Genomic DNA, 20,250 nt, shown 5'->3' on the forward strand with positions numbered 1-20,250 from the left:
GACTGTTTTGTTTCCTTTGTATTTGGATATTCAGCATTAATGATACAAGCTATGCCATGATGCTTCACACAAGTGCCACGTCCCATGGCGTTATTGAGCTTCAATGTTAGTCATACAAGGTACACGCCCACGTTCTTCTTCACCTCTTTTACACGCTCTTGGGCTTGACCATGAGCTCAGGCTTAACGAGCTCATCAAACTCCTGCTCCGTAAGCGCTTGGAGCTCCATGGCACTCTGCTTGAGCGTCAGGCCCTTCTTGTGCGCGTTCTTGGCAACCTTGCTGGCCATGTCGTAGCCAATCTTGGGGTTGAGGCACGTCACCAGCATGAGCCTGTCGTTGTTGTAACCGGGTTAGCGAGGGAACTACAGACCATGGGTGGCTGCAAGACTTACGACTCCTTCATGATGCTGGCAATCTTCTCCTCGTTGGCCTGCAGGCCCTTGACCAGGTGGTCCTCAAACGAGCGCATGCCGTCGGCGAGGATGCGCGAGCTGTGCAGCAGGTTGCGAATCATGAGCGGCTTGTACACGTTGAGCTCGAACTGGCCGTTCATGCCGCCAATCGTCGTGGCCACGTTGTTGCCCATGACCTGGGCGCACACCATGGTCAGGGCCTCGCACTGCGTGGGGTTGACCTTGCCGGGCATGATGCTGCTGCCGGGCTCGTTCTCGGGCAGGATCAGCTCGCCGAGGCCGCAGCGGGGGCCGCTGCCCAGGTATCGGATGTCCTGCGCAATCTTGGTGAGGGAGCCGGCGAGGGTGTTGAGGCTTCCGTGGGCCTGGACGATGGCGTCGTGGGCGGCCAGGGCCTCGAACTTGTTGGGCGCCGTCTTGAAGGTGATGCCCGTCATCTTGCTCACCTCCTCGGCGATGGCCTCGGCGAAGCCCTCAAAGGTGTTGATGCCGGTGCCGACGGCGGTGCCGCCCTGGGCCAGCAGCTTGAGGTGGGGCAGGGAGCTCTCGACGCGCTCGATGCCAAAGTCGAGCTGGGCGACGTAGCCGGAGAACTCCTGGGCCAGCGTCAGGGGCGTGGCGTCCTGCAGGTGGGTGCGGCCAATCTTGATAATCTTCTTGGCCTCGAACTCGTCGACCTTGGCCTGCAGGGCGGCGCGGAGGCTGCGCAGGGCGGGCAGCAGGTCGCGCTCGAACTCGAGGACGGCGGCGATGTGCATGACGGTGGGGAAGGTGTCGTTGGAGGAGGCGCTGCGGTTGACGTGGTCGTTGGGGTGGACGGGCTTCTTGGAGCCCATGGTGCCGCCGAGGATCTCAATGGCGCGGTTGGAGATGACCTCGTTGGCGTTCATGTTGGACTGGGTGCCGGAGCCGGTCTGCCAGACGACGAGGGGGAAGTGGTCGAGCAGCTTTCCGTCGGCGACTTCTTTGGCGGCCTGCTGGATGGCCTCGCCAATCTTGGGGTCTGCGAGGCGAAGTGGTCAGCGAATAGTCCCTTCCCGGTCCTTGCTTCTTCTCCTTTGTGCTCTTCTCTCCAAGCGCCGTCATGTTTGCAGCACATACCGAGTCCGTAGCGCATGTTGACCGTCGCCGCAGCGCCCTTGAGGATGCCAAAGGCCGTAATGACGGGCGGCGGCATGCGGTCCTGGGGCTGGTTGATCTTGAAGTTGCCGAGCGAGCGCTGCGTCTGGGCGCCCCAGTACTTGTCGGCGGGCACCTCGATCTCGCCAAAGGCGTCGCTCTCGATGCGCGTGTCGGCCATGTTGCGTGTGGTGGCGTGGAAGCTCCGGAGGCCGGCGGGGATGGTCTTGCGGGTGGTGCAAGACAGCAGGAAGCTGGACGAGTTGGAGATGCTGAGGCTGGCCTGCGGGGTGCGGCACAGAGGGGAGGCGCTTTTGAGCAGCAGCTGGCCGGTTGCGCCCGACGCAGCTCTTGCCGACGCTCGCCGAAGCATTTTATTGACAAGAACAAGGAGACAGAAGATGTAAGAAGAAGAAAAAAAAAAAAAGAATCGGGATTCAGATTATATCAATTGGACGCTCTGGAGTATCCAATTGCAACAGGCAGACGCAGGCAAAGTCTATCGCACCGAGACGACACGCGTGGTAGGTATCAGGGAAAAGAGAAGGAGAAAATGCATCACCGGCCGGAGAATGCGATGGAAGCGGGACAAGGAAGAAAAAAAGGGTGCAAGGATGGAACAGCGCTCAACAAATGCCGGCAAACCGGGGGAACGGCGAGGGAAAAAACCGGAGCAGAGCCCCGAGGTAGACGGCCAGCGTAAATACCGCACCGAGCTACTTGTTGCCTTTGAGCTTTGCATCCGCCTCATGCGGTAATTCATCCTTTCCTTGATGCCTCGATTCACTCGTGATTTTTCAAGAATCAGTACATAGATTTTTTGTTAAATATTAGCATAAGATTCTCTTCATTCTTTACCCGATAACGCAAATGAATTGAGCAACTTCTCTTGTGGTGCATTCAGGCACCTCCCGATCTGTTGCAGCGCTCAACCCACGGCTGTGTTACCCCCATGTCCCATCGTCACACTTACACGACAACTTCATGTCAGCCGCCCTGGCTGGACTCCAAACTTCTCATGCTATCATTACAAAGTTGATTGCTATGGATTGAGCCATTTATTCCCGTCATGTTCCGTTCGTTCACGCCAGGCTGCTCGACTACGTATACATGTAGCACCTGGTATCACACAAGGCAGCTTCAACATCGAGCTTGTTAGACACTCCGCAGCGCAGTCCCGTCCGCTTTGATGCTTTCAGCAAGGACAGATACACGCTCGCGGGCTTCAGGGGCAACTGCGACCGCATCTGCGTCAGCCCCGACGGACGAACCTTTGCAGCCGCATACATACAACAGCACTATCACGGTAAGCAGCCAACTCACATCCAACTACCCAAGGTACTCAGTTCCAAGGACTGACGGGTGCATTGTCCCTACCGCCAGATATGGGATGTTGCAACGCACCATGGCCTTCTCTCCCAATGGCAAATCGTTGGTCGCAGCGGGAAGGTCCTGGCTCACAGTCATGGGACTGGGCCTTCGAACCAGCTAGCCGACATTGAACTCCCTTGCCGTCAGACGTCCGCAGTGTCATATACTCCAGACGATGGATATATTGCGGCCGCCTCGGACGATGGGTGCGTTCGATTCTGGAATCGGGAGGCCACGGAGATCCGGCTCCTACTGAGGGCACACGAGACGGGCATCCGGTCAATGGCCTTTAGCGAAGATGGTCGTCTAGAGACGGTCTCTTCTGACGAGACGGTGCGCGTGTGGTCGTACCGGATGCAGGAGGGGACAGAGGGCAGAGGGGGCAATCAGCTGGATATGCAAGAAGACGTGGACAGCTCAGAACGGTTTGATACGCCCAGGAGAGTCGGATGAATCAGAAGAGGCGCTGGGTTGGCCTCGGCTTAGGTGATCCTGTCAAATGTCCAAGAGTCGAGAAGAGCAGGAGACGCGAGAAAGGGGCAGCTGCGCCTCACTTTGACCAGCTTGATGCCTACCCCCTAGTCAGGAAGAGTTGGATATGCCCTATTATGCCCTCAGCTGGATCCTGACCTTCTTCTCATTTCAGCGCCCAAGATAACAGTACACGCAGCCAGGTCGTTTCATCCGATAGTCCCAAGTCATCATTCATTCCTTCAATGGAGAAAACAACTGCTAGTGGTATCTTCCCAAAAAAAAAAAAAAAAAAATCAGACAAGAAAGTAAGTATGCACAAAAGACAGTCCACGGAAAAGACCAGCCAACGCCAGCAAACTCCAGCCATCAGCACAAGCGTTAGTTCATTAATATTCCAAAGGCCGTTCCAGAAAGACACACGGCAAAAACCGTCGATTACACCTCCATTCATATGTCGGGCAGCGTCCGGGTCTCGTCCATCATCTCGTCGCCACCCAGCTCCTTCTCCAGCTCGTCCGCCACGAAGCCCTCGTAGTCGTCCAGGCTCTTTTGCACATGGATCTTGAACTTGATGACGTCGTTGAGCATGCGGTCAATCTCCGTGTGCAGCTCTTCTCGTAGCGAGTTGGCTCGTAATACAAGCTGTTCGTATCTGGAGATGGTACAAGTGGTTAGCTTCTTGTGATAATGCTCATTGACTTCTGGTTCTGGTTGCCGGCCTGGAGGTGGAACAAGGGGCTGAAACTCACTCAATGGTCGTGTTAATCTCGCGCTGCTCAAGCAGCTGCACAGACTCTGTCAAGCCGGCACGCATCCTGGACAGCTCCTTTTCCATCTTTTCAATCTGCGCGTCGGATCCCATCTTCTGCGCCGTGGCAACCTCCTTGGTCTTTTCGTATTCCTCTTCCGCCGCCCTCACCCGGTGGTTCAGCGCCTCGACCTCGTTCCGCTTGTCCTCGATGGCCTCCTTAATGCCATCCAAGAGATCGTGGTCCTTCATCATGTCGTCCATGACGGCGCTCCGCCGCTCCGCAATCTCCTTGCGCAATGCTATGAAGCTGCTCCGAATCGAGCCCCTGAGGTCCAGGTTAAGGACGTGTCCTGGTTGGTAACCCGTCGTAGCATCGATCAGCAGCCGGTCCGTCGCCGGTGTGTGCGTTGTGCTGGAGCTCTTCCAGTTGGACGACCCCAGCTCGCTCCCGTTGAGAGTCACCTGCAGCTCGTATTCCCTACCCTTGGCGTTGGCCGCCGTGGCCGGGATCAGCGCTATCTGGTAGGCAATGGTGTTGTACCTGTCAACCATGCGCTCCAGCTCGTCGAGTCTTCGGCTGGCCTCGGCCTCCCTTTCCATCACCTTCTTCTTGATCTCCTCCAGGCGCTGCCCTGCCGACTCGATGCCCCGCTGCAGTCGTTCCCGTTCAGAAGTCATGCGGTCGATATCCTGCATGCTGATGCCCTGGTCATCGACAGCCTTTTGAAGCCCTCGTCGCTCTTCGTCGGCTTCCCTCAATTCCTCCATCAGCTTGTCCAACTCCCCTTGAAGAACCTGGATACGAGCTTCGTATTTTTCCGACCGCTGGATGGCGAGCTCGTTGTAGTCCTCAAACTTGACACGGTCCTCTTCCATGATCCGGAAATGGTTGTCCAAGACGGCGGGATCCGGGGTTGACTTTTCGAGATCCTCAATTTCCTTCAACAGCCTCTGGTTCTCAGCCTCCAGCATCTCGAGTTCTGCCGTGTACCTTGAGTTGGACTGCTCAAAGGCCCTGGCCATGGCCTCGACGTGCGGGGCCAGTAGTCGTTCTGCATCCTCGTCGCCCATGTCGTCGTCCATGGCGAGCCAGTCGCGATAGGCATTGCTGAGAAAGGCGAAGATGATATGATCGCCAGTCACGTCAACGCCAGCTTCGAGGCAGGCATCCATGTACTGGTTGTTGGCATAGCCCTCGAGCATCTTGGCCAGCTGCATCATCCAATGCAGGAGCCCAAGAAAAGTACTCCAATTCTGCCCACCCACAGCGGCAATCTGGCTCTTGGTGATGCTGCGCTCAAACGGGTATCGAAGCTGCTTGAGAATGGGCGGCACCTCCTGGTCGATATTCTTCTGGAACTTGTGGCTGGGGTCGATCCGGTGGTATAGCCACTGGAACATGTAGTTGAAGTCTTTCTGGGTCGGCGACTTCAAGATGTTTTGTGACAGCGAGTGCTTCATTTCCATCTCAAAGTTGTGCTGAACCATGTAGTCCATGAGCTCCTGGGCGATGCGCGCTTGGAAGGCTCGGTCTCTCAGCGGCCGGGGATCGCGTGGCACGCCCGCTGCCTGGGGCGTAGTCTGAAAGAAGCTCTGGTGGCTGATGGGACCAACCGTCGACTGTCGTGGGCGATATACGCTGCTGCGCCTGTCGGCATCCGTCGATGGTCTCGCGGCCGCTGGGGTGAAGGCGGACGGCGTATACGTCGCCCGGGGCTGCTGGAACGAGGTGCGCTTGACCGACGACAGGCCGAGGTCGGCGAGGCTTGCGCCCGAGGAGGCGCGCTGGAACATGGGCTGGTTTGGACGCGTCAAGGCCAGGGAGTGCCTAGATCCCGACATCGAGCGGCCGTGGCCGGTGCCGTAGCCGGAGTGGCCTGGGTTCGGATTCGAGCGCTTCATCGTCGACCCGGGCGCGGGTATTCCGCTATTTGTGCTGAGGCCGCCCAGAGTCTGTGCCGTCTGTCAGCGGACGATTGCCTGCGCGCCACAGGCGACCATGTTCCGGATGCCGACGCTCTTGCGACAGAGGCGACGGGGAGCGAGCCTTGAGCCTACCTCACGTTTCCTGCGGACGCTCCACAGGTTCGTGTCTTGAGACATTGCGTCGTCGGCGGAGCTTGTGCGACAATGATCGAGCAGCTGGAGAGCAATTCCTGGCGCGTTTGGCGATCAATTTCAACGGCACAAGATGGGATTTCGGCCGTGTCGACGAGGCGGCATTGGGCACATACAAGGCTGGAAGTTCTTTCGTGGGGCCGTTGAGAATTGGGGGGGGAGTGATAAGGCGGGTTGCTCGGTGAGAAAGTAAACAAAGGCCTGATTGGCCGAGAGCGGACTAGCGCGGCTGAGGCGGGAGTTGAATCTGAGACGAGCGAGCACGTGACAGACCAAAAGCTGGAAACGGCAACTGCCACTGGTTCAGCTGAAGGACAGTACCGGTACTTGTACATTGGGTACGTACCGTTGCCTCGGCCCAGCATGTTTCTGGCACCTTTTGCGGCCGCGCTCAGCCATCCGGGGTTCCACCACATATTACCGAGCTTCATCTCTTACTCTGTCGCCCGAGTCCCTGCCTCTCGTCAGCATCCATCGCCAGCGCACCGAAACCGCGTCCTCCGTCGATTTTGGCGATTTGATCTCTCTGGGCCTCTTTAGGCTCTGTCCAAGACATCTTGATCCCGATCCGCCGTTATGGCGATACGCGAGGAGATCGTGGCGTCAGCAGTAAGTCATCCGTTCCATGTCTTCGCGACATTCAACTCGCAAGTCCATCCCTTTGCTGATGCTCGGAATATCTAGGCGCAATGTCAGTTTTGACTCGGCTCCCCATCCCTAGAGCTCACAGCACCTTTCGGCACACGATGCTAACCATAGAGCAGTCCTGCAAGACCCCAGCGTAGCAGCGTCGTCCATCGAAAACAAGATATCCTTCCTGCGAACCAAGAACCTGACACAAGAGGAGATTGATGCCGCTCTTGCCAGGGCCGGGGGCAGCGGCGCGGTAGCTCCCAGAGCACCCTACGCGGCCGCGCCCCCAGGTCCTCCTCAGGGCCCTCCTCAGCAGTACTACCAGCCTTACCCCCAATACGCATGGCAGCCGCCTGCCGCGACCCCCAAGAGGGACTGGAGGGACTGGTTCATCATGGCGACCGTGGTGGGCGGAGTCAGCTATGGTCTGTTCTCGTTGGGCAAGGTACAACCAAATCAACACTGCGCGAGTCCGGCGGCCACACTCATACTGACTAATGGGCAATAGCGATACGTATACCCCCTGGTAGCGCCGCCTACCCCTGAAAAGCTGGAGCAGGACAAGAAGTCGATCGAGGAGCAGTTTGACAAGGCCTTTGCTCTGGTAGAGCAGTTGTCCAAGGACACGGAAGCGCTGAAAGATGCTGAGAAGCAGCGGACAGAACGGTTAGACGTGACGCTGGCGGATCTGGAGACGATCATGGCGGAGCTGAAGACGGCCAACAAGCGCCGCGAGGACGACGCGCAGCGCATTCGCGACGAGGTGCAGGGCCTCAAGGACGCCATTCCGAGGGCCATGAACAACCAGAAGGAGATTACCGACAACCGACTGGCCGAAATCAACACGGAACTGACGAGTCTCAAGACGCTGGTGTCACAGAGGATGAATGCCGCCTCAAATCCCACCGCTTCGACCGGCTACTTCCGGGGCGCCAACGGCATCAACGGCATCAACGGGACGAACGGCGTCAACAACGGCACCAGCGGAACGGCATCGCCCACAGCGGCCGCCGCTCAGTCACCCAATGAGAGCGCGACGGAAACGGGTGCCACGCCAAAGGCTGACGCTGCCAAGGGTCCGTCCCGGAGCAATTTTGGCAGGCCCTCTGGGATGTCGAGCGGCTCCGGCAAGGCTTCGATCCCAGCATGGCAGATGGCCATGGCTAACCAGAACGCCGGAGCAGCAGCCTCGTCGGCCTCGTCCTCGTCGGGCAAGGAGGCCGAAAAGGCACCGGCCGAGGCGGCTGCCGGCAGCTCGTAGATGATTCTTTTGCTTGCCTTGAATTTCGCCATGCATTGTGTGTACGGTTTTGGACAAGACTGCGGATGTCGTTGCGCAACGTACGGATATAAAGGGACCATTGCAGCAGCATCGATTGGATAACGGCCCGGGAGCGTTGCACTTTTCTTTATGTAATTTAATCTCAAATGGATCTCATTTCTTGGTGTTTACTCATGTGGAACAGTATCACTGGATTCTATACGCATTCTTCATGGCAAATGTATAGAGGAATCAAAGTGGCAGTTCTTGACTTGCAAGTGATGAGCTGTGGTTGTATTAGACTGAGAAGCAGCGAGACACGGGCCGAGGCTCGGGCTTATTGTTCCCGCTGGTGCTCACTGAAAAATGCACGCTAATCTCAGCCATCAAATTGGTGAGGCTCGAGCTCGAGCAATTGACATCATGGACGCCTTGGTATGAGAGGATGAACGTCGAAGACGCGCACATGCCATCGCGGCATTTGTCCTCATAATGCTGCCATTTTCAGAACTCACGGGTTGTTGTTTGTGTGAGGAATGCATTGGTATGGATGTCTCCTCCTCATTGTAGCAGCACGTGTCTACCTTGCCTTAACTTACCAAGCTGATACCACCTCATGTTGGCGGTTGAATATCGATCTCGCCTCGGCTTGAGCCAACAAAGCAGCGCCTAATCGCTCAACTCTCTACAAACACACACATTTCTTTAATCATATTTTACTCCCTGATCCTAGAGACAACTTCTGTTTACTTGGTTCCAGTTTGCCTCCATTCAACTCTTAATCCTCCTTTTGAACCCCTTCGACATACATCATGGACGAACCTCCTCCAACCTCGGCTTCTGCTGTCGCTCCTCCATCACCATCTCCCGTCTCCAGCCTCGCCCTCAACTTCCGACTGCTCCTCCTCATACTAGCCAAGCTCCCTCTCCTCACCCGAGTCGCCGTTCTGCACGCATTGAGACTCTCAGAACCAGCCAAATACGTCGATCTCCACTCCCACCTGGTGGTTTCGTTCATCCGCGCGCTGTTGACGCCTTCCACTCCACGCTCAATCTCCTACTCTCAGAAGCTCAGCACGCGCAACATCGAAATCAAGGGGAGGATATGGATCAGCCAGTACGCATCGCCGCCGCCCCCCGAGACGGACATCCGCGACGCGCTGCTCCGCGTCGTTGAGAGCATGAGAGATGCCAGCGGCAGCAGCAGCAGCAGCAGCGTCCGAGTCCCTCAACTCACCCCCGTCCAAGCAGAATGGACGGGATACAGAGCAGCAGCCTCGAAATGGGAGCCCCTGCCCGTCATGTCCGAGGCCGCAAAGTACCGCGCCATGATGAAGGAGTGCCGAGAGCCCACGACGGTGCTCTACTTCCACGGCGGCGCGTACTACCTCTGCGATCCCGCCACGCACCGCCCTCTCGTCAAGAGGCTGGCCAAGCTGGCGGGCGGGCGATGCTATTCAGTGCGGTACCGCCTGGCGCCGCAGGATCCGTTTCCGAGCGCGCTGCTGGATGCGCTCGTCTCGTACTTTACGCTGCTGTATCCGCCGCCGGATGCCTATCACGAGGCTGTGAAGCCGTGCCATGTTGTTTTTGCGGGAGACAGGTATGTTGTTTCTCCGTTTGTTTTTCCATCCATACATCTAGCATATAGAAAGTCGGTGCACAGAACAGAAAAAAAAAAAACTACTGGTATCACCACTACTAGGTAGCATCATGCTGTGCAACGCTTCCATGTGTCAGACAATTATTGCTACTACTACTACACTGTCACCGTGGTTGTCAAAGTGGGCGTGTCACTGACCGGATTGTCTCTCCTTGTTCCTCTTTCGTGTGATACAGCGCCGGTGGAAACCTATCCCTCGCCCTTCTGCAGCTCATCCTTCAGCTGCGCCGTAACGACACGCGCATTCAGTGGTACGGCGAGTCACGCACAGTCCCGTTGCCCGCCGGCGTCTCTTGCGCCTCTCCCTGGCTCGACATCACGCACAGCTCGCCATCATGGCAGGGGGAAGACGCTCACCCGTACGACTACCTGCCTAAGCCACGGCCCGAAGCCATTGCCAGGATCCCGCCGTGCGATATATGGCCGGCAAACCCGCCGCGGAAGCAGATCTACGTCGACGACGACTTGGTCGCGCACCCGCTGGCGACGCTCCTCATGAGTCCCAGCTGGGAAGGATCACCACCCATATGGGTGTCTACGGGCTGGGAGATACTCGCCTATGAGGACAAGGCGCTGGCAATGAAGCTCTTTGCCGATGGTGTTCCTTTGGTGTTCGAGGAGTACGAGGCAATGCCGCATGTCTTTGCCATCATCTTGTCTCGCGCCCCTAGTTCTCGGCGCTGTGTTGAGAGCTGGGCCAGCTTCATAAGCCGCTCAGTGCAAGATCCGAAGTCGATTGAGGCGATCGCAACCGTCATCAAGGCTCGGACGCTTGAGGAGAGCAGCCTGAAATTTGATGAGCTCCTGGAGGACAGCTTTGAGGACGTACAGGCGTCGGTGGCGATCAAGGCTGGCTTGAAGACGGAATGGACGGCAAGGCTGTGATACTGGGATGAAAGAAGGAATAATTCCCTAGTGACCTCTCTTATTATTCTTAAGTACTTATATATGATACCATGCATACTTACTCAGGAGAATATATGTATGTAACAGCTCAACTGCTCTTTATCGATGATTTATCTGATACCTACCTAAGGTAACCAGCTGGAGAGCTTCAGTTCCTCTCTGGGCAAGTACCTTGGTACTAGTTCCGCCGTGGGCCCTGAAGCCTTTCCCGACCCCGCCATGCCTCCCCATTGGCTGCCCCACGATTATCGCCATTGAATTTCACCTTTAGCTCTCAACACCAAACTCGTCTCTCTCTCTCTCTCTCTCGCACCATCACCAGCCCTCTCTTTGCCCCGCTCCCTCCCCCGAAGCAGCCGAAACCCGGGGGCGTCATGGAGCGCCACAAGCAGGCCGTGACCAAGATCGCCGGCGCGGTGCGCGGCTACTTTGAGCGCGGCGAGCCGTACCGCATCTTCCACGGCTCGACCAACAGCACGCGGCCTCGCCCCGGCCCGGGCCACCGCGCCGTCGACATCAGCAGCCTGGGCAACGTGCTGGCCGTGGACCGCGGCGCGCGCACCGCCCTGGTCGAGCCCAACGTGCCCATGGACCGGCTGGTCGAGGCGACGCTGCGCCACGGCCTGGTGCCGCCCGTCGTCATGGAGTTCCCCGGCATCACGGCCGGCGGCGGCTTCGCGGGCACGGCGGGCGAGAGCAGCTCGTTCCGCCACGGCTTCTTCAACGACACGGTCAACTACGTCGAGATGGTGCTGGGCAACGGCGAGGTGGTGCGGGCGTCGCCGCACGAGCGCGCAGACCTGTTCCGGGGCGCGGCCGGCGCCGTGGGCACCCTCGGCATCACGACGCTCATGGAGCTCAACCTCGTCGAGGCGCGCAAGTTCGTCCGCACCACGTACCACCGCACGCACAGCGTCGCCGAGGCCGCCGCGCGCGTCCGCGCCGAGACGCAGGACCCGCGCAACGACTACGTCGACGGCATCCTCTTCTCGCGCGACCACGGCGTCGTCATCACCGGCCGCATGACCGACGACAAGCCCGACGGCCAGCAGGTCCAGACGTTCAGCCACGCCCGCGACCCCTGGTTCTACCTGCACGTCCAGGACAAGACGCGCCACGCCGACGCCGAGCACCCCGTCACCGACTACATCCCGCTGGCCGAGTACCTGTTCCGCTACGACCGCGCCGGCTTCTGGGTCGGCGCCCAGGGCTTCACCTACTTCAAGTACGTGCCCTTCACCGACTTCTGGCGCTGGTTCCTCGACGACTTCATGCACACGCGCATGCTCTACCGCGCCCTGCACGCCAGCGGCGAGTCGGCCCGCTTCGTCGTCCAGGACCTGGCCATCCCCTACGACAAGGCCGCCGAGTTCGTCGACTACACGGCCGACGAGTTCGGCATCTGGCCCCTGTGGCTGTGCCCCCTCCGCGAGACGCCCAACCCGACCTTCCACCCGACGTGCCAGACCGAGGCCGTCGGCGCCGACCTCGTGCCCCAGCCCATGCTCAACATTGGCGTCTGGGGCTGGGGCCCCGAGGACCACGACGAATTCATCGCAAAGAACCGCGCCCTCGAGGACAAGCTCGTCCGGCTCGGCGGCCGCAAGTGGCTCTACGCCCACACGTACTACTCCGAGGACGAGTTCTGGCGCGTCTACGACAAGCCCTGGTACACGGCCCTGCGCGAAAAGTACTCGGCCACCACCCTGCCCTCCGTCTACGACAAGGTCCGCATCGACGTCGACGCCAGCCGCACGGAGCGCCGGCTGTGGAAGAAGTCGCTCAAGAGCAAGTGGCCCGTCGGCGGGCTGTACGGCATCTGGAGGAGCATTCTCACCGGGGACTATCATTTGCATAGAAACGCCGAGTGGAAGTACAAGGGGGATGAGTGATGCATGACATATGGAAAGTAAGGATAGATACGGAAACAATTGTACAATCAGCAGAGCGAACAAGAATAGAATAGAACAAAAGGGTGTGGATGGATTATACCTTAGGGATGAGACGGAACAAAGTATTACACCAGCATTACAATGGCGGGTAAAAGAAGGAGACAACACGGAAGGGAAAAGGAGAATAGGCATGTTTACCGTGAGATTGGTGAGCATGAGAAATGAATACTCTCAGCAATGGCAAAATCAAAACGCATCAACTTCTGGCACATCATGTCTATTTGTATATTCATTTCATTCCGTCCGCTCGTCCTCGAAAGGCTTTGGCTGATTCTATAGACCGCACACCATTAATGCCTAGCCAGACGGGATACATCGTCGCCTATATACCCCCCCAATATTTGCCTTTATCCTCCCCCAGAGACCTCATTATGAGCGCCACCATCGCTCAATGTCTATCCAGAAACCAAGACCAAATGTCATCAAAATGGATCACCTGCAAATCCTCAACTGATGAGTCTATCGCTGTGCTCGTGTCGTGCCGCACTGCACGTTTTTTCGTCGTTAAAAAAAAGAACAAGGAAGAATTTTCGCCCATGAATGGTCAAAAATAACTAAGACGCCGTGTGCTCCATGCCGCACATTATTTTATTCAAGCAGAACAAAAGGGTATTTGTTTTTTTCGCAGCCGACGAGGCTGGAAAGGGGAAAGAAAGGAGGCTTAAGCCTTGACGGCGTACTCTCGCTTGAACATGTCGTCGACCTTCTCAAGGTAGTAGGTGCCGCTGGCGATGGTGGAGACTTCGCCCTTGGGGGTGTAGTTCTTCTGGAGATGGGCCTGCTTTCGGAGGTTGCACATCTAAAAAGGGTCAAAATTAGTATGTTGTCCATTTGTCCAAACTGCGAAGATAGTGTGGAAAAGAAAACTAACCTCATCGTACGTCTCAGGGGGGACGGCTCGGCGGGCCTCCAGACGGGTGGCAATGTCCAGAGTCTTGCCAATGGTCTCGACGCTGCCAACGACGCGCAGGGACAGGAAGGTGGCGGCGAGACCGGAGCCGTAGCTGAAGAGACCAATTCGCTTGTTCTCGAGAGCCTTGCTGTCGGCAAAGGACAGCAGGCTGGCCAGGCCGCCCCAGACGCTGGCGCAGTACATGTTGCCGCACAGGGTGGCGACCTGGATGGCGGGGTTGACGCGCTCCTGGTAGCGCTTCTTGGTGAGCGTCATGAAGACCTTCTCGAGAGCCTTGTCGGTCAGGGACTTCTCGTAGTCCATGTCGCGCAGCTCAGGGGCCACCTCGGCAAAGGCAGGGGCATCAGCGTTGCTGAGGAAGTCGTGGTACAGCAGTCGGGCGTACGACTTCTGGACCAGCTTGCAGGTGGGGGCGTGGAAGGCAAGGTAGTCGAAGCGGTCGAGGGGCGTCTTGGAGGAGTCGACGCCGTTGGCGGTGCCGTTGGCCAGCTTGGCCTCCTTCTTGTTGTAGTCGCGGTAGGCGGCGTCGAGGGCGCGGGTGTAGCAGGTCAGCGAGAAGTGGCCGTCGACAACGGGGTACTCGCTGGTCAGGTCGGGCTTGTAGAAGTCGTAGGCGTGCTGCATGTAGGTGCCGCGCAGGCCGGGCTCGACAACAATGGGAGCGTTGGGACCGACAAGAATGGCCACGGCACCGGCGCCACCGGTGGGGCGGGCAGCGCCCTTTGCGTAGAGGGCAATGTCGCCGGCCACGACAATGGCATCGCGGCCGTCCCAGGCGGACGACTCGACCCAGTTGATGCTGTTGAGGAAGGCGTTGGTGCCGCCGTAGCAGGCGTTGAGGGTGTCGACGCCCTCAATGTTGGTGTTGTCACCAAACAGCTGCATCAGCACCGTCTTGACCGACTTGGACTTGTCCAGGATGGTCTCGGTGCCGACCTCGAGGCGGCCAATCGAGTTGACGTCGATGTTGTAGTTCTTGATGAGTCTCGAGGTGACGGTCAGGGCCATTGAGTAGATGTCTGGACCAGAGAGGGTTAGCCGAATGCTTCAGATTCAAGGGGGGGAAGAGGTTCGACACGGCAGAATGTCGAGAACTCTTGCACTTACCCTCGCGGTCGTCGCAGAAGGCCATCTTGGTCTGGCCGAGACCAATGGTGTACTTGCCGGCGGCAACGCCGTCGAACTTTTCGAGCTCGGACTGCTCGACATACTGTTTTGTGATCCAGGTTGTCAGTGGCTTTGTCTCTTGTGCGGGCAGAATCAATCCTGAAGAGTCCATGGAGGGGCAAGTGGGCGAACCTGGCTGGGGAAGTAAATCTCAATGGCCTTGATGCCAATGTTCTGAGGTCGGGCAGCCATTGTGAAGGTAGAAAAGAATGCAGTTAAGCTGGAAGAGAGCAAGTTGAAAGGATGAAGACAAAGAGAGAGAGAATGGAGAGGAATTGGGTGGTGGATGAGGAGAGAAAAGGAGAAAAAGAGTGAAGCTCGAGGAAATGTCGACCGTGTCAATTGTGGCGGCCCCAGATGTCCATTTAAAGGTTTTCACCGCCCTTTGTGGCAGGCGGTCGCGCATCGCTGTAGCGCCTGAGCTGCAAAGCAACAGGGGACTTTGGGGGACCTACAGGGGCCCTGCAGCGCTTCTGCCAGGGGTCGGGCCTAGTGGGCGTTAGTGGGCTCTGGTGGGCTGTGGTGGGGGTTTGCAACCACTACGAGATGCGGCAGCTGCTGTGATTTGATCCTTTGGGAAATGGCACACGCAGTCAGCCAGCCAACGCAAAATCGCGACTACGAGTACGGGAGACCGAATACTTTGCTTTGCCTTTGAAGAGACATTGACTTGTGCCCGTGTTTGTTTGCCTCGATCTCCCAGTCCCTGCTTGTGTTCTCATGTTGCCCAGCATCTTCTTGCCACTGTAACTCGCATCCCTGCCAGTTTTCAATTGCCGTGTCTGTTATTATTCCCAATTCCGCCTCTTCTTCTTATCGCACCAACAGAGATACATTCTACTGCAGGTGGCTGCACGACCTCTTTGCTACCGTGTCCCCTTTTCTTCCTGCTCCTTCATCTTCCTTTCTCTTCGTCACCATCCATCAGCTCCATATTTCGTATTTAGTCTATGTACGGGGGAGGCAGCTACGTGTAGCTTTACCCTCATAACGGGTCTTTTGTCACCTCCCAAAACCGGGGCCTTGGGTGCCAAACAACTGCTGCCAGCTCGATCATCTCTGCCTCTTCTGTATTCCTCCAGATGCAGAATCTCACGCTCCCATGCGTTGTCAACCGCCCCACCGCCACCTTTTCGTCTCCTCCCGCATTTCCACGATACTTGCTCGTGGATAGCACCAATGCTTCGACCAGAGTGTAATGCTTTTGTCCGCATTGCCTCTTCAAACGCACCATTTCCTCCTCCAGCTTGGGCTCCACCGCCATCGAAGAGACTCAACGAGGCTCCTGAGCCGGCCCCAATCCACAAAATCCTATCGGTCCATCTGATAAGATACGCAGGTCGTACTAGCATCTCAAGACGCGTTTTCCTACACGACATCTGGGCATCATAACAACCGAATAAAGCCTCAATTAGACGTAGCGAGTGCAGTTGAATCCGCAGATCCATCAATGGCTCACTACGCATCACACACATCATCCTTCCGTGGCCAATACCAGGCAGGCCCTCTGCCCAGATCGCAAGGCTGGCTGGCTGAAGATGACCGGCGTCGTACTCATTTGCTCTCATCGTCAGCTCGGTGTTTCCAGATGCATCATTGACCGTGACCCTCGGGGCGTGCACGGCTATCTGCACGACCAGAAGATGACATTCCCATCTGGAGGATGTCAGTACTGAAGAGCCTGCTCCTCCAAATGGCGACATACTAGCCCCGCCCTTCTACTACGTGTATATACCTGTCCTGTCCGTCCCCGTGTCCAACGTCGAGCACGGAACGGCACTGACTCGGAAGGATACTTGATGAGTAATTTGCCCCAAGTCCCCCAGCTCGCATCATGCTCAAGAGCCTACATCTACATGAACTGCCATTTTTCCAAGGGTGCAATTCAGCCACCAAACGTCCAGACAGGATCCTAAGACACCTGGCCTACCTGATTTGGCATTTTTCGCACGCCGCTCGGATTCCGGCCCCCCGGCCCCACTTCCGGACGGCGCCAGCTTCGGATGAACCAGAAAAAAAATGAGACAAGTTTCACAGCCAATCTGCTCAAGCTGCTTCAACATGTACAAAGTACGGAGTACAAGCACAAGCACCCAACATGCGCCGTTACGGCCGACGGATTCTGTCAGTTCTCGTTAGACGCGTTCCATCGCACACGGCAGGTCAATTACTAGTGGTACGTATCTGCAATTCAGGAGATGCGGTAGGTCTTGCTTTCGAACGGCATCTCGCGATGCATGAAGCATTTCAACAAAAGAAATACGAATACGACCTTAGTCAGGTACAACCACGTGTCGTGCCAGCCACCCCAAGCCCAAAAACCCACGATACGAATACGGCCCCGAGATCAAGATTGCGGTAATTACCTTTGCGTCCCAACAAGCTCAAACCCACAACACCAACTGAATCTCTTCATGCCATTGGCCAGCGAGAAATCCATGGCAGATCTGGTTTGTTGTTTATCATCGCGTACTCGGATTGAGATGGCCCGATGCCTATCGATAATCTCCATCTGTCTGCTTTGGCGGGAAAGTCGCCGATTTGCTCTGCATCGCCTCCGTCATCCAATCCTGTCCTGCTCTAATAATCGTTGTATGGCATCCAGGATCTTGAAAACCGCATTCAAGTTCCTCAAGGTCAACACTTTCATCACGCTCATGGCAAATGTATCGGACCAATCTGTTATGCATTGGCCTGTCAGATGATAGGTCAGAAACCGTTCTCTATTCCGTATTCTTATTCTCATCCAATGTTCTATATGATATCCAAGAAATGTTGTCATCTCGTCCCGAGCGAAAACCCTCCCAATCCCAGAAACGCCGTGATATGCGACCCAACGTCTGACCATCCATTTGTACAAGGCTTTTCACACCCGCTCATACTCTGAGTCCGATGCCGTGTTCTTCTTGTCGTCCTTGGACGCCTCCGCCTTCACCTCGTCTCCCTTGCTAGCATCGCCCTCTCCTGCGGATGGAGATTCCTTGGCCGTGTCATTGGCACTCTTGGCCTCGGTACGCTCCTTCTCGTCCGAGCCTTCAGCCTTTGCCTTGCCGTCCTCGCTCTCCTTCTTCTTCTTCTCTTCCTCTTCGGCCTTCTTCTTCTTCTCTTCCTCCTCTTGCTCCTTGCGCCGCTTCTCAGCCTCCTGCGCCTCCTTCTCCTTCTTGTCCTTGCGCGTCTGAATCACCCAAGCGTCTGCAGCGGCAATGACATCCTCGGGAGAGCGCTTGTGCCTGAGCAGCAGTCCCTGGATCTCGGCGGGGCTGAACTCGAACTCGGGAATCTTGGCGGAAAACTCCAGGGACAGAGCCTCAATGCGCTGAGAAATCTCCGCGTGCTGCTTGGCCCACCGTTCCTTTGCGGCATCATCAGGCTCGGCACGCTTCGATGCAGTGACGCCCTTTTTGGATTTGGGCTTGAGGGCGACCTCGTCCGAGGTGATTTCACTCTCAAAGGGGGCATAGATGGCCCGGAAGATGGCCTGAGTCATGGTCCGGTCGGCAAGGCTGAAGCGGACCATCATGTCCACGCGGCCGGGGCGGATCAGCGCCTTGTCCAGCTTCTCGATGTGGTTTGTCGTCATTATGAGAAGGCGACCTTCCTGGGAGGCAACTCCGTCCAGGATGTTGAGAAGGCCGGAAAGCGAGAGGCGGGCGCCGGCTCCTGGAGTCTGACCGGTTGCCGAATTTGGTGAAGAGGGATTGGGGGGTGGACTGGAGGTGGCAGTAGCATCCGGCTCTTCTCGGGTGTGCGTCAAACCAGCAGTGTCAATGTCCTCGAGGAGGACAAGGCAGCGAGTAGGCAGGTTGCTGAAGAGAGAAGTGAGACCCTCCTCGGTGGCACTGATGGAGCTCAGGCTGACGATGTAGATCTTCATCCGGAAGTATCCTGCCAGAGCCAGGCTGAGCGAGCTCTTGCCGGTGCCAGGGGGTCCGTAGAGAAGGTACCCGCGTCGGTAAGGGATGCCACGGTTCGCATACCACCGGCGAGTAGCAGGGTTAAGGTAGTCGGCAGCATCATCGATCAAGTCTTGCTTCATCTTCTCGCTCAGGATAACGGTGGAGAAGGGCCGGTTGGGACGGGACATGCTGCGCTGCCAGTAGGGCTCTCCACCGTAGCTGCCGCTGGCGCTGCGATAGATGAGAGTCTTGCGCTCGTCTTTCTTGAGGTACAGCTGACGGGCCTCGAGGAGGAGGTCCTTGAGAAGGCTCGGGTTGCGCCCAAAGCATGAAATGGAGAGCTCCTCCCGCTCGCTGGCGGTCTGGAAGTTGAGCTGCTGGTTGTTTTGGATGCGCTCAAAGAGCATGGGCCAGCCCTTGTACCAGAACAAGTGAGACCCGAAGGAAGGGGTGTAGTGAAGAGTCTGTTTCGGTCCCAGGATGTCGACGGCGGCATCTTCCTCGTCATCTTCATCATCGCTGTCGTCCTGCCCGGCTCCCCAGATGTAGCTGTTGCGGGAATACAGGTCGGTGTTGACCAGGAAGCGGCGCGAGTTTTGCGAAAAGGCCTGGCGCGAGATCCAGAGCATCAGCATGTTGTAAGTCTCATCATCGGTGCGGACCCTGAAGGACGACATGAGGTAGGCGTCGATCCAGGACCATGCAGAGTTGCTGAAGTAGCCCCAGACAAAGTTGAGGCCGAAGATGGCGACGAGGAGAGGGATGTAGAAGTTGAGGTCGATGCCTAGGTAGGTCTGCAGGGCGGAGGTGAGCATGGAGAAGCCGGGGAAGAAGTAGTTGAGGAGGGCAAACTGGGGGTTGGGAACAACCCCGTCTGCAAACTGCGACGACATGTTGATGAGGGGATCCATGCTGGGCTGCGGAGGCGATGATTCTGCGTGAAGCTGTTTCTTGAATGAATGCCCAATGGCTGACCCAACCAGGCCGGCAAGCCTTCTGCCCAAGCTCAACCACACTCCAAGGTACCGGCTGTACAGAAGTTGTAGACGACGGCAACCAGGTCAGCGAAGGCGAGTTGAAAATGCGACAATCTGTCTCACCAGTCCACCAGAGAAGGATGGACAGGAGGAGATGGACTGTTGATGAATTGAGTGTTGTTGAGATGGTAGAGATGCAGACACCCTTTTATACATGTAAGACCAACGAACCCTTCCAACCAAAAAGAAGAGAAAAAAAAAAAAAAAAAAAAAAGAGTTGCAATTTTCAACATGTGGTGCTGCGGCCTAGAGGCTAGCGGAACCCCTGGTTGGCCCAGCGGGAGGCTGTGGAGAGGCAGATTGGCAGATCGCGGCTGGATGACTCTCGCCGAGGTGGGACTGGCCGCCGGCTGCCTGTTTGCCCTCCTGTGCGGATGCCGCCAATCGAAGCCGTCAAAGGGCCGTGATTCTGCAGATTCTGGGGGGGAATCACTAATGCAGCAGGCCCCGGAGAGGACGCAGGATGGTCAGCTGATTGGGTTGCAAGTGGCGTTTGGACGGAGATGCGGATGGCGATGGAAGAAGCAACGAACCGTCCGTCATGTCCCAGAAGTCCACAGTCTCTTTTCCCTTG

The 20,250-nt window shown here is 57.0% G+C and overlaps 8 protein-coding genes across 8 annotated transcripts; 4 read left to right on the forward strand and 4 right to left on the reverse strand.

Moving 5' to 3' along the window:
- Window positions 1–148: 148 nt before the first annotated feature.
- Window positions 149–1,907, reverse strand: CCMA1212_010626 (Fumarate hydratase; the record flags this gene model as incomplete). Its single annotated transcript, XM_073707662.1, has 3 exons — window positions 149–332; window positions 395–1,418; window positions 1,517–1,907. 3 exons carry the CDS (start codon window positions 1,905–1,907, stop codon window positions 149–151), a joined length of 1,599 nt encoding a protein of 532 aa, XP_073553863.1.
- Window positions 1,908–2,148: 241 nt separating this feature from the next.
- CCMA1212_010627 (uncharacterized protein) lies at window positions 2,149–3,358 on the forward strand (the record flags this gene model as incomplete). The annotated part of the gene is made up of 3 exons (XM_073707663.1): window positions 2,149–2,288; window positions 2,710–2,872; window positions 2,918–3,358. The coding sequence occupies 3 exons, from the start codon at window positions 2,149–2,151 to the stop codon at window positions 3,356–3,358; spliced, it is 744 nt and encodes a 247-aa protein (XP_073553862.1).
- A 468-nt stretch (window positions 3,359–3,826) lies between these two features.
- CCMA1212_010628 (putative kinetochore protein NDC80) lies at window positions 3,827–6,583 on the reverse strand (the record flags this gene model as incomplete). The annotated part of the gene is made up of 4 exons (XM_073707664.1): window positions 3,827–4,031; window positions 4,129–6,083; window positions 6,105–6,249; window positions 6,576–6,583. The coding sequence occupies 4 exons, from the start codon at window positions 6,581–6,583 to the stop codon at window positions 3,827–3,829; spliced, it is 2,313 nt and encodes a 770-aa protein (XP_073553869.1).
- A 241-nt stretch (window positions 6,584–6,824) lies between these two features.
- CCMA1212_010629 (Peroxisomal membrane protein PEX14) lies at window positions 6,825–8,142 on the forward strand (the record flags this gene model as incomplete). The annotated part of the gene is made up of 4 exons (XM_073707665.1): window positions 6,825–6,857; window positions 6,933–6,939; window positions 7,013–7,326; window positions 7,390–8,142. 4 exons carry the CDS (start codon window positions 6,825–6,827, stop codon window positions 8,140–8,142), a joined length of 1,107 nt encoding a protein of 368 aa, XP_073553868.1.
- An 812-nt stretch (window positions 8,143–8,954) lies between these two features.
- On the forward strand, window positions 8,955–10,690 carry CCMA1212_010630 (uncharacterized protein; the record flags this gene model as incomplete). The annotated part of the gene is made up of 2 exons (XM_073707666.1): window positions 8,955–9,745; window positions 9,982–10,690. 2 exons carry the CDS (start codon window positions 8,955–8,957, stop codon window positions 10,688–10,690), a joined length of 1,500 nt encoding a protein of 499 aa, XP_073553829.1.
- A 395-nt stretch (window positions 10,691–11,085) lies between these two features.
- On the forward strand, window positions 11,086–12,603 carry CCMA1212_010631 (uncharacterized protein; the record flags this gene model as incomplete). Its single annotated transcript, XM_073707667.1, has 1 exon — window positions 11,086–12,603. The coding sequence occupies one exon, from the start codon at window positions 11,086–11,088 to the stop codon at window positions 12,601–12,603; it is 1,518 nt and encodes a 505-aa protein (XP_073553830.1).
- A 721-nt stretch (window positions 12,604–13,324) lies between these two features.
- On the reverse strand, window positions 13,325–14,963 carry CCMA1212_010632 (Hydroxymethylglutaryl-CoA synthase; the record flags this gene model as incomplete). The annotated part of the gene is made up of 4 exons (XM_073707668.1): window positions 14,876–14,963; window positions 14,684–14,786; window positions 13,535–14,595; window positions 13,325–13,462 (listed from the first exon to the last, which is right to left on the reverse strand). Exons 1-4 carry the CDS (start codon window positions 14,933–14,935, stop codon window positions 13,325–13,327), a joined length of 1,362 nt encoding a protein of 453 aa, XP_073553827.1. The 5' UTR covers window positions 14,936–14,963.
- A 2,646-nt stretch (window positions 14,964–17,609) lies between these two features.
- Window positions 17,610–19,550, reverse strand: CCMA1212_010633 (putative mitochondrial chaperone BCS1-B; the record flags this gene model as incomplete). The annotated part of the gene is made up of 1 exon (XM_073707669.1): window positions 17,610–19,550. The coding sequence occupies one exon, from the start codon at window positions 19,548–19,550 to the stop codon at window positions 17,610–17,612; it is 1,941 nt and encodes a 646-aa protein (XP_073553828.1).
- Between the last annotated feature and the right edge of the window lie 700 nt (window positions 19,551–20,250).

The sequence above is a fragment of the Trichoderma ghanense genome (assembly GCF_004382785.1).
Source record: "Trichoderma ghanense strain CCMA-1212 chromosome Unknown scaffold_28, whole genome shotgun sequence".
NCBI lineage: Eukaryota > Fungi > Ascomycota > Sordariomycetes > Hypocreales > Hypocreaceae > Trichoderma > Trichoderma ghanense.